The sequence below is a fragment of the Eptatretus burgeri genome, chromosome 2, assembly GCF_056783735.1.
Source record: "Eptatretus burgeri isolate ZD-2024b chromosome 2, Ebu_testis_v1, whole genome shotgun sequence".
NCBI lineage: Eukaryota > Metazoa > Chordata > Myxini > Myxiniformes > Myxinidae > Eptatretus > Eptatretus burgeri.
The window spans coordinates 97,979,490-97,997,806 of record NC_140962.1 but is presented as its reverse complement, the minus strand read 5'-3'; the positions used below and the strand labels follow the sequence as shown (position 1 = coordinate 97,997,806).

The following is an 18,317-nucleotide window of genomic DNA, read 5'->3' as shown; positions in this document are numbered from 1 at the left end:
GGACAATAAAGAAGTTTCAATGGCAGAAACACATTGAAGGATAAAAGACATCACCCAAAAGTCCCAACTCATGCAGAGACGAGAAAGAGGTCTTGCAGGACTATTTCTCAACCGCTCATATATCCATTTAAATGAAACCTCAGCACTCTGATCGAGTTCTACAATTTCTCGACTAGGGCATTTTCAAATTTGTAAGCTACTTTGCGTTGCCACTGTTCCCTGAAAATGCAATGCAAAGAATGAACATTAAATTGTGTTTCAATAAATGTGATTGTGATGGGCTGATAAACAAGCCCATAAATTAACATCTGTAGAAATAAACACTGCACATTAAGCATGCCCTTATATGGACAATGTCAAGTTCAGGGCTATCGGACGGGCTGATAAAGAAGCCCATAAATTAAAGTCTGCCTGTTGTTTGCAGTTTTACTCACCTGGCAGAAATAGGCATGCCCCATAAATGATCACCTGCAGGGTTGAGTTGGCCAATGAGTGCGCATAAGGGTTCGATTGCATGTTTGTTATGAGGTGCGTGTGTGAAGGCCATTGTGCTTCCAGGACGTGTTGGCACAATTTACTATTTGTTACTGTCTGTGATCACCGCTGCCAGGCAGTGTACTTCTTCATACTTAAATTTCCTAAAAAAAAAACTAATAATAAGTAAATAAATAAATAATAAATACCTGAAAACAGACCTGCAATAATAATAACATTAAAAAGAACAAATAAAAGGTGTAAAAATATTGATATTCACACAATTTAGTTATGTGCATTTTCATTGCACACACCGGTGGTGTATAGACTGCGTTGCTGGTTCACACACCAATCAGAATTAAAATAATAATAATAATAATAATAATAATAATAATAATAATAATAGTAATAATATAACCACAAATTACTGTGTCAATTTCGTCCAATGTATAATTACCTTTCCGTCGATGTACTTCACCAAGAAACCTTAGAAGTCTAAACAGTTGGTGACTATTATGCTGATTGGAGTTGGAAGGAGGGTTAAGGTTGAGGACTTTAAGTCACATTTTACCTTACGAGGGATTTTCACAGGTCCCTGCCATTATGCTATCGAAGGACATTCCCCGCAAACTCCGAAAATATTCCACTGTTGGGAACCAATTCCCTCACAACAACCTGGTGGTAAACCAGGTTATCTGCATATAGATCACATGTTTGCCCTTTTGAAGACTTCATGAACTGAAAGCCTGTTCAGCGGTTTGACAATGAAGTAAAAGATCTGGCTTTTACAAATGCACCATCCACCAACTGCATGGTAAAAATCAGTCATTAAATTGATAACATTTGTTCTTGGATCACAAAACCTGGAATGTGATGTCACTATTTTTCCACCACAATACTTTCTGTAATTGTCTCTTCACGACGATGGACAGCTGACAGCAATTTAGGAAACAAAAATTTCAACAACTTGGGATATGGTCAAGATACAAAGGCAAATAAGCAATGATATCAAATTGTTCTGCATGCTGTCTTACAAGGAAACTACTTTAAAAGGTCAACAAGAATTCAGAAGAAAAATAAATAAATACATGTATATAGTTTTTACAAGATTTGGGCGTTTGGGATGACACGTTTTTAAAGAAGAAGAAGGCGCTTCCAACCAAAAGTAAAAGTACATCGACTGCTAATTTGAGCAAAAAAAAAAAAAGAGAGCAGACCCGGTCTCAGGCAACGTTTCACTGGCTTCATCAGGCACAATAGACCCGAGCCTCGGCACGTGTCCGGTTTTAATTTCGATACGACCGCTCATTTCCGGTCACGTGCTGGTGCTCGAGGTCGAATGGAGACATCAGAGACGTCAGAGACCTGGGGGGAGAAGGTGGACATACCTACGCAATACACACCTCTGATGCAAATGGCAAAAACTGGATGGTGCAAACAGCTGGATAAGGTGAGCAACAAACACTCAATCCCAAACACCACATCCACAGGTGCACAACACCCAACGAGAACCCCAACACTCGCACAACCAACACCTCATCATGCCAAACCCGGACAAGAAACCAGCCATGTCCGTGCCCTGGAAACACAAAAACAAGCGCACACACGTGGTCACCGACACACATACATCGGATCACATCTTAGTAAAAACAAAAAAGAGCAGAGCACCCTTTCAATGTGATTTGACGTTTGTTTTTGCAAAATAAAATTTAAAAAGCACTCCATTTGACCTCGAGCACCAGCACGTGACCGGAAATGAGCAGTCGTATCAAAATAAAAGTCGGACACGCGCCGAGGCCCGGGGTTTATTGTGCCTGATGAAGCCGGCGAAACATTGCCTGAGACCGGGTCTGCTCTCACTTTTTTACTCAACTTAGCTGAGTCGATCAAGTTTTTATTTTTGGTTGGAAGCGCCTTCTTATTTAATATATATATATATATACATATATATATACATACATATATATATATATATATACATACATATATATATATATACATACATATATATATATACATACATATATATATATACATACATATATATATATATACATACATACATATATACATATACATATATATATATACATATACATATATATATATACATATACATATATATACATATACATATATATATACATATACATATATATATATATATATACATATATATATATACACATATATACACGAGGTCCGTCTAAAAAGTAATGGGACTGAGACTGCTGTGTGCTCCACTTACACAACTTGAATGAACGGGTTGCGTCAGTCTTTCGCAATATATATATATATATATATATATATATATATATATATATATATATATATATATATATATATATATATATATATATATATATATATATATATATATATATATATATATATATATACACTGGCAGCCCACATTGTATACCATGCATCCCCCCACAAGAAGTTGCCACTGAATTTTTTTTAAGCCTTGGGGTGTACTCAACCCCCCACATCAAGTGGTAACAGTAAAATAACTCATTCCCACTATGATTTTTCAGACTATTTCTAACACCACCCTATATATCCGTATTTTTCATTAAAATGACATCTGCGAATGACTAAAATGTTCAGAGTTTCTTCAAGTCACTGGAATCGTATACTGTATATGGGCCCAAATGGCCTTGTAATAAACCAAATTAAAGCCCATTATCTAAAAAAAAACATGAATAACCATATCATTGTTGTGTCACTTTTATTGTTACACAAATAAAATGTCATTGTAATCAATACCCCTTTCCTGCTGCAAAATCTGTGAATTTGGGAATGCGTTTGTTGAATGCATTAATTAGTTAGAGTTTTTTCATGGTCTTCGATATTGTTACAATAATTCACTGATGAATGAAGTTATTAATGTTTGTTGTGGAGATTTAGTATTGCAGATAGTGAATATAGAAGTCCAGTTCCAGACCACAGGACCAGTCGATAAGTTCAAATTTTACTTTTATTTAAGTTTCTTTTCCAGATGTAATTATTTAAATGATATTTAAGCAAATTTTGATAGTAACCGGTTCAATTTTATACTATGCATAATTATTGCACATTAAATACTTACTAAATGTAATATATTTTTATATATTTTCAGAGATATAGTGAACAAAAAGCATCATCATGAATAATCCTGGACAGAACGCAGAGCCTCCTGAGAAGAGGAAAAAGGAGAAAGCACATGAAAAGACTCAGCCATGTTGTGTCGTACATTTTGTTGGCATCTCTCATGGCACATTCAAATTCTTCAATGATGACAAAACCGCTCAAGTCAAAATAGACAAAATTCGTGACATCAAGGAGCGCAGACTAGCAGAACCAGTAACGTCCAGTTATCGTATGCAGGAGCAGTGTAATCTGATCCAAGATGACATCGCTACACATCATGGGTATCATTGGAACTGCTACAAACGGTTCATTGGAAACCTAGATCAGCTTGGACAATCATCGTCCACATCAACAGAATCCACACCAGGACAGAGACCCACACGTAGAACTTCCACTGCAAAAGATCATATTCTTTTCAAGCCAGATTGCATATTCTGCAAATCCGAAGGAAAAAAAGGCAACTAAAGTTAAGGGATCATGGACTATGATTCGTATGTATCGTATGATATTCGTATGTGCGATGTATGGAGCAAACACCAAAACTACAAAAGTTGATGATCTCAGATTGACCAAGATCAACAAGTTGTGCATGAAGGAAGGAAGATTCACTCCAAGCAGTGTCGACATGGCTACAATGCCACCATGTCGAAGGAGCCTCAAGCAACACATATTGAAGGCGAATTACCAAATAGCTATTTGGAAACGGACAAATGTCGCAAGACCAACGATTTTCCAGCTCATCAAGGTCATGGATGAGTGATGATGAAGCAGGGTCTCCAGCCACTTTATTATGAGGGAGAATGACAACCGCAAAATCTCCAGGATATATCTGCTGAGGATACAGATGAGGAAGAGTCAGACCTGAATGTTACTCGTGACAGCTGTGATGACAGACTGATGATCTTGCCAATCTTGTGTGTAGGTGTGTGTGTGTGTGGTGGGGGGGGGGAGGGGGGCATAGGTGTGTGAACTCATGATCTACCCACTAACTTAGGCATGTGTGTGTACTTGCATTCGTTTGTTCATTGATATTTTTGTTTGTTAGTATTAGCAAGATGAGTCGTATCTGATATTACATAACATCAATGATACACAATGTGCTTAATGCATCTGATGTTGTGCTGGATATTGGAGCGATAACAGCTGTAAAATATAAATGAGAGGAATAGAAACATCTACTTGTGGATGTTGGGCATATTACCAATAAAACGAGCCCAATTTGAAAATTTTAAAGAGTTCATCCGGATTTTGTAGCAGGGATAGAGTACATACGTTAAGTGAAGTTAACTCGTGCAACAATAAGTGACAACAATGAGATGGTTATTCTTTTTTTTAGATAATGGGCTTTAATTTGGTATATTACAAGGCCATTTGGGCCCATATATAGGATTCTAGTGACTTGAAGAAACTGAACATTTTAGTTATTCAGGAATGTCATATTAAATGAATAATACGGATATATAGGGTGGTGTTCGAAATAGTCAGAAAAATCAGTGGGAATGAGTTATTTTACTGTTACCACTTGATATTGGGTTGAATACACCCCAAGGCTTAAAAAAAATTCAGTGGCAATTTGTTGTGGGAGGGACGCATGGTATGCTATGTGGGCTGCCGGCCTCATATGATTGTTGATGGTTGACAGCATTCATCGTGTGATTTTTTTTGCAGGTCGCGCTTTACACATTGTCTAGTCTGAGTCGTCGCGCTACGAGTCGTGAGCAGAGAGCCAATATGAAGTTTTTTGCCAAGCTTGGCAAAACACCTTCCGAATCCTTCGCAATGCTGCAGCAAGTCTACGGGGAAGAAACGATGTCACGTACACGTGCATTTGAATGGTACAAGAGGTTCAAAGAGGGATGGGAAGAGGTTGAAGACGATCCACGGTCGGCAAGACCTTCAACGAGCAGAACGGCGGACAACATTGAGCGTGTGAAGCAGATGGTGCGCGCAGATCGTCGACTCATGGTGCGGATGATTGCTGAGGAACTTTCCATCAACAAAGACACTGTCTCACTGTCTGGAGCATGATCACTGAAAATCTCGAAATGCGCAAGGTGTGCGCAAAGGTGGTCCCCAAGCTGATGTCCGAGGACCAGAAACAGCAGTCACTGTCTGTCAAGACATTATCGAGCGCCTCGAGGACGATCCAGACCTGCTCGGGAGAGTCATTACTGGCGATGAATCGTGGATATTCGAATACGATCTCGAGACCAAACAGTAAAGCCGTCAGTGGAAAAGTCCGGCATCACCAAGACCAAAGAAAAAGCAAGGATGTTGAAGTCGAAGGTCAAGGTGATGCTCATCGCGTTTTTGACATAAAGGGCATCGTCCACTTCGAGTTTCTACCACAGGCTCAAACAGTGAATCAATACATATACAAAGAGATCCTCCGGCGCCTCATGAGATCAGTCCGGGACAAGAGGAGGGATCTATGGGAGAACAACGCTCCACCATGACAACGCCCCTGCTCACAGTGCCCTGAGCATCCGACAGTTTCTGGCAGAGAGGAACGTGCCAACTCTGGAGCAACCCCCGTATTTCGCCAGACTTTGCCCCTTGTGATTTTTTCCTATTCCCAAAGTTCAAGGGGGTAATTAAGGGGACCCGATTTCCTGATGTAGAGGCCATCAAAAGGGCCGTGACGGAGCTCCGGAGGATTCCAGAAGAAGCCTTCCCGGGATGCATCGAAGCATGGAAGAAGAGGATGAACGAGTGTGTGAGACTGGAGGGAAAGTATTTTGAAGGGGACAAGTTGCGATTTCAATATATTTTTTGGAATAAAATTTCTGTGGTCAGTCCCGTTACTTTTTAGACGGACCTCGTACATATATATTTAAGCTGGTAGGCAGACATGGGTAGTCAATCAAGGCGAAGTTAGTCGTTTTTCAGCCTTACAAGCCAACAAAAGCGTCCATAGCAACGGTTCTTTCTCACACATAACTAGGACATACCATGAACCTACCATACACCAGTTTCATGTATATCTGACTCATAGTCTGAGATGTAACGAGCTTCGTTTTTTTATTGTTTTCGACCAGGGTTCATTCAAAGTCTATCTCCTCCGACAGTTTTTATAGAATCCGGCTGGAAATTTTTGACAATATGGCTGAATGTACTGCCCACAGTCGCTCGTGGCCCGATTTTTGATTTTCGGGAAAAAATAAAATTTGAGATTTTTTTGAAAATTTCAAAGGTCCGTTGCTGGGCAACGGATGGGTGCATAGCAATGGTTCTCATTTGCACACAACTACGTCATGGTATGAACCTACCAACCAAGTTTCATCAAAATTGCCATTGTATTAACGGAGCACTGAACCGAACAGACATGCATATCGATGGAAATACTGATAATAAGGGTAGACGAGATCAACTACCATATATATATATATATATATATATATATATATATATATATATATATATATATATATATATATATATATATATGCAGGAGGCTGCAAAAGTAGGTATACAGTAATTAAAAACAATACGTGCACACAAAATGTATTTTGATTATACAAGCATATCAATAATAACATACCAATAATAAACATATTAATCCCTCAAATGTTCAAACTGTTTGCCCCCGGCATTCACACACTGGCACAAAGGACACCCATGGACACCCATGCACATTCTGGCACAAAGGTCTTTATCAGCATCAATTTCCTGGCAAGCCTCCCATATGAACTGAATCATGGCATCAACAGAACGTGGCTTGCGTGCGAAAACCCTGTCTTTTGCACATCCCCAGAAAAAGAAGTCCATAGGGGTGAGATCCGGCGAATGTGGTGGCCAGTCAACAGTTCCCCGACGTCCAATCCACCTGTTGGGAAATTCTTTGTCAAGTAGCACACGCACAGTGAGTGCGAAGTGCGGTGACGCCCCATCCTGCTGAAAGTAGAAGTCGTCCTGCTGCTGTTGTTCGTGTACCTGTGGTATGATTGTATCCGTCAGCATGTTCAGATACACGTGTTGATCGACAGTCATGTGCAGAATGATAGGTCCAACGACACCTTTGCAGGACAGGCCAGCCCACACTGTCACCCCAGGTTGATTGAGCTGTTGCTCAATCGTGACTTTAGGGTTTTCAGTTGCTTAGTACACACAATTGTGCCGATTAACAGCACCCGATACCTTAAAGTTTGCTTCATCGGACCACACGATTTTGCGCAGAATGCTGTCACCCTCTCGTTCCTCGTTCAGGGTGGCTTCGCAAAATTGTAAACGCCGATCCGAGTCATCCTCTAATAAACCATGTATTAATCGTGGCACGTACATTTTCAGTCCTACATGGTGCATCAAACGACCCAACGATCTGCGTTCAATACCCAATTCAGATGACGCCCTGTTTTTCGATTTCTGAGGGCTCTGGGTAAATGCCAGGGCGACTTGCATTGCATTCTCTGGCGTTGCCAGTGACTGGTTGACCACTCTTCGGCGAGTTGTGGATAGACCCCGTCCTCTCAAATTTGTCACGTATCCGGTAAATCGTGAGCCTCGTTGGTGGAGGCGATGCAAATGTTTCTCACCACTGCTCTCGCACACGTTCACTATTCTGGGTCTTCCAGTACTGTTTCAAAATCCATTTGCGCGCCTCGTCCGTTAAATTACTAGCCATCGTTAAATTTCCACTTTACCTGCAAATAAAAGATGTATTATAGAAAAAATTACGAAAATAAAAATATTCAAAATGGTAATAATGATTTTAATGAATTAAATGAATTCTAGTATTAAATGAATCCTAGCACCACTATTATAATTCTAGTAATACTGGTATAATCTTAACTGTTTACCTACTTTTGCAGCCCCCTGTGTGTGTATATATGTATGTATGTATGTATATGTGTATATATATATATATATATATATATATATATATATATATATATATATATATATATATATATATATATATATATATATACATCACAAGTACCTCACAAATACAATGTATTCAATAAGGCAAGGACAGACTAAGTAACACGTACTTCCAGGCAGTGGAGGGTTGTTCTCCACCTCCTTGTCAATCTCTGCATTCTTGGTCTGGGACCAGAGCCGCCAGAGGCGAAGACCATCTTCTGGCTTTAAAGACTCAGCAAGAATCATCTCAGTCGGTGCTGCACTCTCGGCTTGCACTAACTCGACTGTCCCATGCCCCGCCTGCTCGCCTGCCACAGCCTGCAGGGCCTGAGCCTGTTGTGTGACCAAATGGACAAAACAAGCGAAGACACACACACTAAGAAAACCAAATAAAGAGAAACACCTGCAGACAACTCAATTAGGCATGGAAAAGGAAAGTTCCAAGTAATTGTGGGAAATAAAGGATGCTTACCAGCCTGACTGAAAGTTATCATACACTCAGAATCATAACAGCACAAAAGCAACATCCACCTTTTGAGACAACAATTTTCATACATGTTCCGGACGCTGATCATCAAATGATTTAATACAAATAATGTTGTAACCCAAATTTGGTAGTATTCTGACTGGTGGGTCTGGTGAGGAAGATTTTGAAGGAAGTTAAACAATTTTCCAAAAAAGTTTACTAAGTCCGCCATTTTGACACTTCCGGTCATGTTATGAGCATGACCTCCGCAATTTAACATCACGACCCTGTCCTAATGTTGTAACCCAAATTTGGTAGCATTCTGACGGGTGGGTCTGGAGAAGATTTTAAAAGGAATTAATGCAATTTTCTCAAAACTTGACCAAGTCGGCCATTTTGACACACTTCTGGTCACGTGATCCGCATGACTGATAATAAAATTAACACCCCTACCCCACCATAATGTTGCAACCAAAATTTGTAAGCATTTTGACAGGTGGGTCTCGAGATGACGATTTTGGAAGGAACTTGCGTGACCGGCATTTTGACACACTTCCGGTCACGTGATCAGCATGGCCTCCACAATTTAACATTAGGACTGTGTCCGAATGCTGTGACCCAAATTTGGTAGGATTCTGACTGGTGGGTCGGGAGAAGAAGATTTTTGAATAAATTTACTAAGTCAGCCATTTTGACCTACTTAAAGTCATGTGACCAGAAAGAGCTTTGCAATTCCTGTTACTAGTCAGGAGAGGAACGTTGCTGCAAAATTTCAGCCGGATCGGCCTGGCGGTTTGGCCGGAGAAGTCGAAAAAAAGAGACGGACGAAGCGCGATGACAATACCTTATCTGGAATGTAAATTCCAGATAAGCTAAAAATGGTCATAGTAATAATATGAAGATTTTCAGACCATGAACTATATTCCCATGAAGTTTGAAGACGATCCGATCAAAAAAATAAGGGTTTCGTCGACTCCCCTGATTTGTGACAAAGTGACCTTGACCTTAAATTTTATGTGCTGAAAGGGACCTCTATAGGACTCTGATATGCGAAGTTACAAAAATTTCCAATGATAACTGTGCTCTGCAGAGTGATCGATACGTGATTACAGACAAAAATTAAATTAAATTAAATTAAAACTTTAAAAAAAAACATACAAGCTGACCAACATATCTTGCAAAAACTTCGTTTTGGCAAGATAATAAAAACCCACAGCAAAGTCAATGGCATACCAATCCCCACACTTCCCACCTAAAACAAATTTGAAAGATGGCAAAGTTCCACCAGGATTGACCTCATGTAAAATTTAGATTTTAATTTTTCTCCCAAGTTTTGGCCCCTGTGACCCCTAAGTTATGAATCAGGGGTCAAATCCAAAAAAAGAAAATAATATATTGTTAAATATTTCATGCATTCCCCAATGTTGCTTGCATGTACAGTTTCATTTTAAAATGGTTAAAAATGTGCCTGCAATTGCATTCTTTGGAATTTCACCTTTTGCCCCGCCCCAGGCGGCGAGGCCAAAATGATACCGCTCTTGCACATTCTTGCCATGTGGTGATCATAACTACCAAGTTTGGTGAATTTATGCACAGCCACTTAGGAAGAAATAGTCTTCCCACAAACGGGAAGGACGGGGGTGGAGAAGCAGTAATTCAGGGACGCAGTGGAGAGGATGATGGGAATAATTGAGCTGGAGGTGATGCTGTGCATTATGGGGAACTTCAATGTGCATGTGGGAGTAGCGGGGCCGGTGAAAAGGAATGTTGTGGTCAATTTGGTTGGGGAACGAGGAATAGAGGATCAAGAGCTGGTGGAGCCGGTGGCGAGGAATGGGATGGCCATAGCTGGTTCGTTCTTTCAAAAGCGAGAAAGCCACGAGATTACCTATAGGAGTGGGCAGCAAAGAACAGAACTGGATTTGGTTGTAGTAAGGAAGCAACAGTTGTGGAGGGAGAGCATGTTGCCACCCAGCACAAGCTTGTGGTGTTTGTGGTATGGATGAAGAAAAGGATGGAGGTTAATATCAAGGGTTGGAAGATTATTAGATGGGAGAAGTGTCGGGGCAACGTCATCACAGAGTACAAGGAGAGGATGAGGGCCATGTATGAGCAACTTAGAGAGGAAGCGGAAGGTTTTGAGGAGTGGAAGAAGTATGGGAGAGGCATTTATGGGCATAGCAAAAGTTTTGTGTGGAAGGTGGTCAGGAAAAGGTGCATCCTTAAGGGATAGAAACTAGGTAGAGTGGATGGAGGCAGTAGCAAAGGCAGTTGGTGAAAAGGAGGTTTGGAAGAGGATAGAGAAGATCAAGGACAGAGAGGGACAATCAGGTATGGGGTTGCTGCACATATATGGGAAAAAGAAGAATGCAGCAAGGAGAGTGGTGGACAACGTGAGGAATGATGTGGAAAACAAGTTGTACAACAAGTTAGAAGAGCATGGTGGGAGGAAGATGATCTATAAATTGGCTCGTGACAGGGATGAGGATGGTAAGGACATGAAGGGGTGGGGGAGTGGGGGGGCAGGGGGGTGGTGATTAAGGATGGTGGCGAGAGGCTGGATGCTAGTGATAGGGGGCAGTATTATTTAAAGGTGTTTGAAGGATATTTCAAGGAGCTGTTGAACTGAGGAGGAAGCACCGGCAGGCTGGAGCTACCACGTTATGTAGAAGCAAAGGTGTAGTTGGTGGAGATGACGGAGGAGATGCAGACAGCATTGAAGAGGATGATGAAGGGAGGAGCACCAGACGTTGATGATAATTACAGCATGTAAAGTCAGAGTCAGTTGGACGAAGAGGCTGTTGAATGCATGTATGAGAGAGGGTTCAATTCCAGAGGATTGGAGGACAGAGTCAAATGTGCTGATCTGGAAGGGGAAAGGCGATGTTCAAGATCCGGGGAAGTACAGGGGCATAACGCTCCAAAATCTTTTTACGAAGGTGCTGGAGGGGATTCTGAAAGGGAGGCCAAGGAAGAGCATGGAGATGGAGATCGGAGAAGACCAGCAGGGGTTTCGAAAGGATAGTGGGGCAACGGATGGGATGTTCATTCTGAGACAGCTGGTGGAGAAGAGGTTGAAGGTGAAAGGTGAGATGGCATTGAGATTTATGGAGCTGGAGAAGGCCTATGACACTGTGCTGAGAGGGATGGTGATGGCAACACTGAGATGGATGGGAATGACAGAAGCAGAAGTTAGGTTGGCAGAAGGGATGTACAAGGGAACAAAGGGAAGAGTTTTGGGTGGTTCTCGGATGCCTGAGGAATTCAGCGTGAATATCAGTTTGAGGCAGGGAAGCTCTCTCATCCCACTCATGTTTATCATGGGGGATTGAGCTGGTAAGCAGGAAGGTAAACATGAGGGGTATCCTGGGGAGGATGTTTTATGCAGACAATCTGGCTGTTGTGGTAGAGAGTATGGGGAAGATGGAGGAAGTACTGGGGGAGTGGAAGGAGGCATAGGCTGAAGACGAGTATGAAGAAGACTGTGTTGATGTGGGTCGGGCAGCAGAGAAAATAAATGAATATCAGTTTAGAGGGGAAGGAGATCAGGCAGTGAAATAGGTTTGAGTATCTGGGGGGGGGCAGACAGTGATTGGGGATGGTAAGTCAGAGGCAGAAGTGTGGAGGATGATTCAGGTGGATGTGAATGCGTGGAGGAGAGTGGAGGGATTAATGGCAGACAGAAAAATATCAAAGAAATTAAAAGAGAAGGTTCTGATGTCATGTGTAACACCAGCCTACCTTTATGGTCTCGAAACGGTGGAACTGACAGAGAGACAACAGAGGCTGCAAGTTTGCGAGAACAACTGGGTCAGGAGGAATGTGGGAATGAAGAGGGTCGATGGCAGGAGGAGGAGGGATGGACTGAGGGAGGAGATTGGTATGCAGATGATCTTGACAGGGAGGTTGGTGAAATGCCAGCGGAGGATTCTGTGAAGAGGGATATCGGGGGGCGGAGGGAGGTAGTTGGAGAGTGGAGAGTTGGCTGACAGAGGGAAGTAGAGGATGATTCTTCCACCTCCACCTCCTATGACATTATGGTCTTCCCGTTCTATGGCCATCCCATGCTAAAGGACAATTTGCAGCCATGTGTAAAACAACAATGAAGCGTTAATGATGGGTTAAGCATTCTCATCGTTTTAAACATAAATCGGGAACAATGGTAACGTGACATCAACACCAGAAATTTGGAAACTGTTGAAATACGGAGGGAAAAAAAATCATCTGCTTGCATTCATAAAATGCCAGAAAGTAGGTTTCAAGTCAATTTCTGACTTCACCATGACTTTTACCTGATGGGAAGATAAAAACTGTGCTGGTGGCCAACACAAAATTTCCATCTTTTTGTTTTGCTTTAAATATCTTTACAGAGTGAAAGCAAAGAAGTTCTGCTGCCTGGGCCCAGGCCTCATACTAATCCGGAAATGTCAGTCAACTTGTTACTGAGTCAGTCAAAAGAAGTTATCAAATAATTTTGGTTATCTAGTTCCATTAAGTTGTAGCCACTTCGGGTGACATTCATCAGATTTCTCCAAACATCCCCATCCTGCACTGCTTCCCAAAAAAACAATCTGGCTAAGACAGATCGATTGCAGTATTTACCCCATCCCTCCAGCACACACGGTCTGCCTCTTCCCTCAAACATACCTAGTCGGCCAGGATGGTTGAGATCTCCAGACCTTTTTCTGTATGCATGATGGGTCCAAAGTATGGCAGTTTCTATATTATCATCAGCACTTCGAAGGTACAGTGCCTAGAGTTATACAAAGTCTTCACCTTCTTTCAAATTTTTCACCTTTTGTTGCCTTATAGCCTGGAATTAAAATGCATGAAATCAGACTTTTTCCACCTTTATTCACACATTGTAACTCACAACTTCCAAGTGAAAAACAAATTCTACAAATTTCAGAAAATTCATTAAAAATACAAAACGAGAATATCTTGGTTTGATAACGGTTGACCCTCCTTATAATAGCAAATGTAAATTAGCTCAGGTGTAACGAATCACCTTCAAAATCACACACCAAGTTAATTGGCCTCCACCTGTATTAAACTGGAGTGATTTCTGATTATTTCAGATTAAAATTGGCTGTTCCTGAAGGTTTCCTCTGCTGGGTAGTGCATTTCACAGCAAAGACTCAACCATGAGCACCAAAGAGCTTTCAAAAGTCCACTGGGACAAAGTTGTGGAAAGGCACAGTTCAGGGGATGGGTATAAAAAATATTTCAAAAGCCTTGAATATCCCTTGGAGCACAATCAAGACAATCATTATGAAGTGGAATGCATATGATACCTCCAAGACCCTGCCTGGATCAGGCTGTCCCTCCAAACTGGATGACCAAGCAAGAAGGAGACTGATCAGAGAGACCACCAAGAGGCCAATGGCAACTTTGAAAGAGCTACATGCCTTTATGGCAAAGACTGGTCACTGTGTACATGTGACAACAATATCCCAAGCACTCTACAAGTCTGGCCTGTACTGTAGGTTGGCAAGAATTAAGCCATCACTCAAAAAAGCCCACCTTGAGTCCCGTTTGAGGTTTGAAAAAAAAACGCTCTGGAGATTCTGAAGCCATGTGGTAAAAAGTTGTGTTCTGACGAAACCAAGATGGAACTTTTTGGCCAAAATGCAAAATGTTTTGTTTGGTGCAAACACAACACAGTAAATCACCCAAAAAACACCATCCCTACTATGAAGCATGGTGGTGGCAACATCATGTTATGGGGATATTTCTCATCAGCAGGGCCTGGGACACTTATCAGGATGTAAGGGAAAAATGGATGGAGCGAAATACAGAAATAACTGAGAGGAAAACCTGCTGCCCTCTGCAAGGAAGCTGAGATTGGGACATTAGTTCACCTTTTAGCAAGACAATAGCCCAAAACACACAGCCAAAGCTACACTGGAGCGGCTAAGGAACAAAAAGATAGATGTCCTTGAGTAGCCCAGTCAGAGCCCCGACCGAAATCCAATCAAAAATCTGTGGCATGACTTGACGATTACTGTCCATCAACACTCCCCACGTAACTTGCCTGAGGTTGAACAGTTTTGTACAGAAGAATGGGAAAATATTGCCCAATCAAGGTGTGCAAAGTTGGTGGAGACCCATCCCAACAGACTCACAGCTGCAATTGCTGTCAAAGGTGCTTCCACCAAGTACTAACTCAGGGGGGTGGACACTCATCCAACCAAGATATTCTAGTTTTGTATTTTTAATTAATTTTCTGAAATTTGTAGAATTTGTTTTTCACTTGGAAGTTGTGAGTTACAATGTGTAAATATAGCTGGAAAAAGTTTGATATAATGTAATTTAATTCCAGGCTATAAGGCAACATAAGGTGAAAATTTTGAAAGGGGGTGTGGACTCTGTAGGCACTGTAAATGTGGTCCAATTTCTTCATATACAAATTTGTTTGTTCTTCCCTCAGTCCATGGAATTTTTAGATCCTTGTGGAGGATCTCCAAGTCTTACTCACATTGTTCTTGTGGACTTTTTTGTTTCACAGCCTACAGTTTTCATCGAAACTTCCTGAAACTTGGTGTATATATGTAAAAATACCCTGCACAGACAGTAACCATCTCCAATTTTGAAAATTCCTCCTAGAAAAAAAAAGTTATGACATCAAAATATCTCCACTAATGGAAATCTTCTAAAAAATTATCTCTGAAACTAGGCAAGCTTTTTAAATTCTGTTTGCGGGAATCGAACAGGGCATTAACAGAGATGAACTAGAGGGGGAGCACTCGGGAGAGTGCAAAACCTTCACAGCTAATAGTGCTGGGTCACTCAAGTGAACCTTATATCTTATTCATTAAATATGATGTCAACAGTGCTGACAGTTATAGTTCTTTTCTCCAACATTTTTTTTTGGGGGGGGGGTTGGAAATCACTTAAAACATGTAGAAATGCAAAAAAAAAAAAAATTCTCTAGCAATTTTTTTTTTTGGGGGGGTAACAATTTTTTGGGGGGTTGGAAATCACTTAAAACATTTAGAAATGCAAAAAAAAAATTTCTCTAACAATTTTTTTTTGGGGGGGGGGGCAAGTCCAAAATCTAATGGCATGATCCTTGGACCAGACCTAACCACCCCCCGCCCCCACCAAGTTTCGTCGAAATCCGTCAAGGAGTTTTTCCGTAATACTGTTCACAAACAAACATACAAACAAACAAACAAACAGAAAGGGGTGAAAACAGTAACCTCCGATCTTCGATGGCGGAGGTTAATTACCGCACATATGATACATCAAATATGACGTCATATCAATTTTTATGATGTCATTCCTATTTTTTGACATTTTTTGTTTCACAACCCAGAGTTTTCATCGGATCTTCGTGAAACTTGCCATGTATATGTAGAAAGCCCACGTGCAGGCAGTAACCATCTCCGATTTTGGAAATTCTTCCTAGAAAAAAAGTTGACGTCATATCGCCGCTAATGGAAATCGCCTATACCATTATCTCCGAAACTAGGCAAGCTGTTTGAATTTTGTTTGCAGGAATCAAGCCGAGCATTAGCACAGATAATTTATCGCAAACCTGATACATCACAATGACGTCATATTCGTTTTTATATCATCATTAAAAGGACGAGGATCTTGGCTCATTCGAGCTTAACATTCATCGCCAACACCACATTTCAAAACTGTCAATCTTCTTTCTTTCTTTTTCACTGCCAATAACTCACATCCACACATTGAAACTGGAAATACCACAACATTCACCAGCCTACATGTCACCAACTTTGATTTCCTCATGATTAACACGATTGTACTCACTAATAATTTTAGTTATGATGTTCGAGTACAGATATGCCCGAACCACTTCCGAGGTTGTAATAAATTTAATGGGAACATAAGTGTCACCAATAACAGTTGGGCTTGAAACTTGAAATTGTCGTGTGAGTTCATCTTTCAACGATTTGTTTTGTCGGCTATTTATTGGTTGGTATTTTTAAAGCAGTCACAGATTAGCTCTTCAACATGAACAGCGGTAAGCTTCCGAATTTTATTTTTATATTTTCGCCATCCAACCTTTAAAATCTCCATTTTATTTCAATCGATTCATGCACTTGAACACTAGATCACAAATTGCATTATTGACACTTTCAAAAATCTTCCGTTTAGCACGACTTGGACAAAATATTATGGCATTTTACATCATCTCAACCAATCATATTTGCTGCTCGCAGATACCGCCCATGTCCTTTTTCTCAAAACTGTGTGGGGTAAGTTGCTCTATAAACTGTAGTTTAAAACGTTTTTTTGTCTTTCTTCTAAATTGACAAGCAGCATTTTAATTTGAGTGACTAATTTTGCTTGGATTACTTACCCGGTAATTACTAAATGATGCAGAAATAGCACCTTGGTTCCAAATAATATTATATATATATATATATATATATATATATATATATATATATATATATATATATATATATATATATATATATATATATATATATATATATATATATATATATATATATATATATATATATATATATATATATATATATATATAGACTTCTTTCTTTTCAGTTTGGCAAATATTTTGGCTCCACTAAAAATATTTGAGGAGAAGCCTTGAAATGCAATAACATCCCTTAGCCGATCCATGACAGCTTCATCTGCCAGTTGGGAATATTCAAGAAATCACAGGTGCGCAACACTTTTGTGCAAACCACATTCCAGAGAGCACATTGCACACACAACAATGTGTGAAAAACCTCTTTTTCAGCACAAACCCTCACACAGAGATCGACATACTCTTCTGCTTTCTCACTCCGACACTGGATCAGTGGCCATGGCAACTCCCCTTTTATAAGGTGCTTCAGGGTGGTCTCACACAAATCAGAACTGTATATACTTGTGCACACATGGGTCAATCCCCACCAATCCTGTGCTGGATGAACCGGGCACAAGCGACTTGAAGGAAATGGAGACTGCGATTTTAGTTTGTGGGTTTCAGTCATTAAAGGAAAGGGGTGGAGAGACAGGCTGACACAGGATTATTGGATGGCTCACATGACTCATGGTTACAAATCAACAGGTGGCTGAGCAGGGATCACCAAAATACCCACCATACCAAGACAGTCAACAGCACAGATGCAAACAGCAGTAATTTTTGTTCCACTTGCAAACCACTGGAGACCACAACCATACACAGGTGTATTCCACCACTCTTAACTAATGGGACACCCGTGTTGCTTGGATATCTTTTGTGAGAAATTTAGTTAAACCAATTGGTGAAAGGCAATGTGTTGAGTCAACCGCCAGATTACCGAACTGTTAGTTAAAAAATAAAATAATAAATCCAATTCTTCCCTACAATTATATTTATAATAGAGTCAATATCTGTATTGATATGAAATTATCCTAT

The 18,317-nt window shown here is 40.6% G+C and overlaps 1 protein-coding gene across 4 annotated transcripts in view; it reads right to left on the bottom strand.

Moving 5' to 3' along the window:
• Positions 1-18,317, bottom strand: part of QRICH1 (glutamine rich 1) — a 65,031-nt gene that overhangs the window by 31,153 nt on the left and 15,561 nt on the right. For 3 of the 4 annotated variants that reach the window (XM_085870441.1, XM_085870440.1, XM_085870443.1), the window contains exons 3-4: positions 12,677-12,865; positions 8,598-8,802 (exon numbers count right to left, since the gene is read on the bottom strand). In XM_085870441.1, coding sequence (XP_085726567.1) covers positions 8,598-8,802; positions 12,677-12,865 — 394 coding nt within the window. The remainder of the gene's footprint in view (positions 1-8,597; positions 8,803-12,676; positions 12,866-18,317) is intronic. The other variant, XM_085870444.1, reaches the window with a different exon arrangement.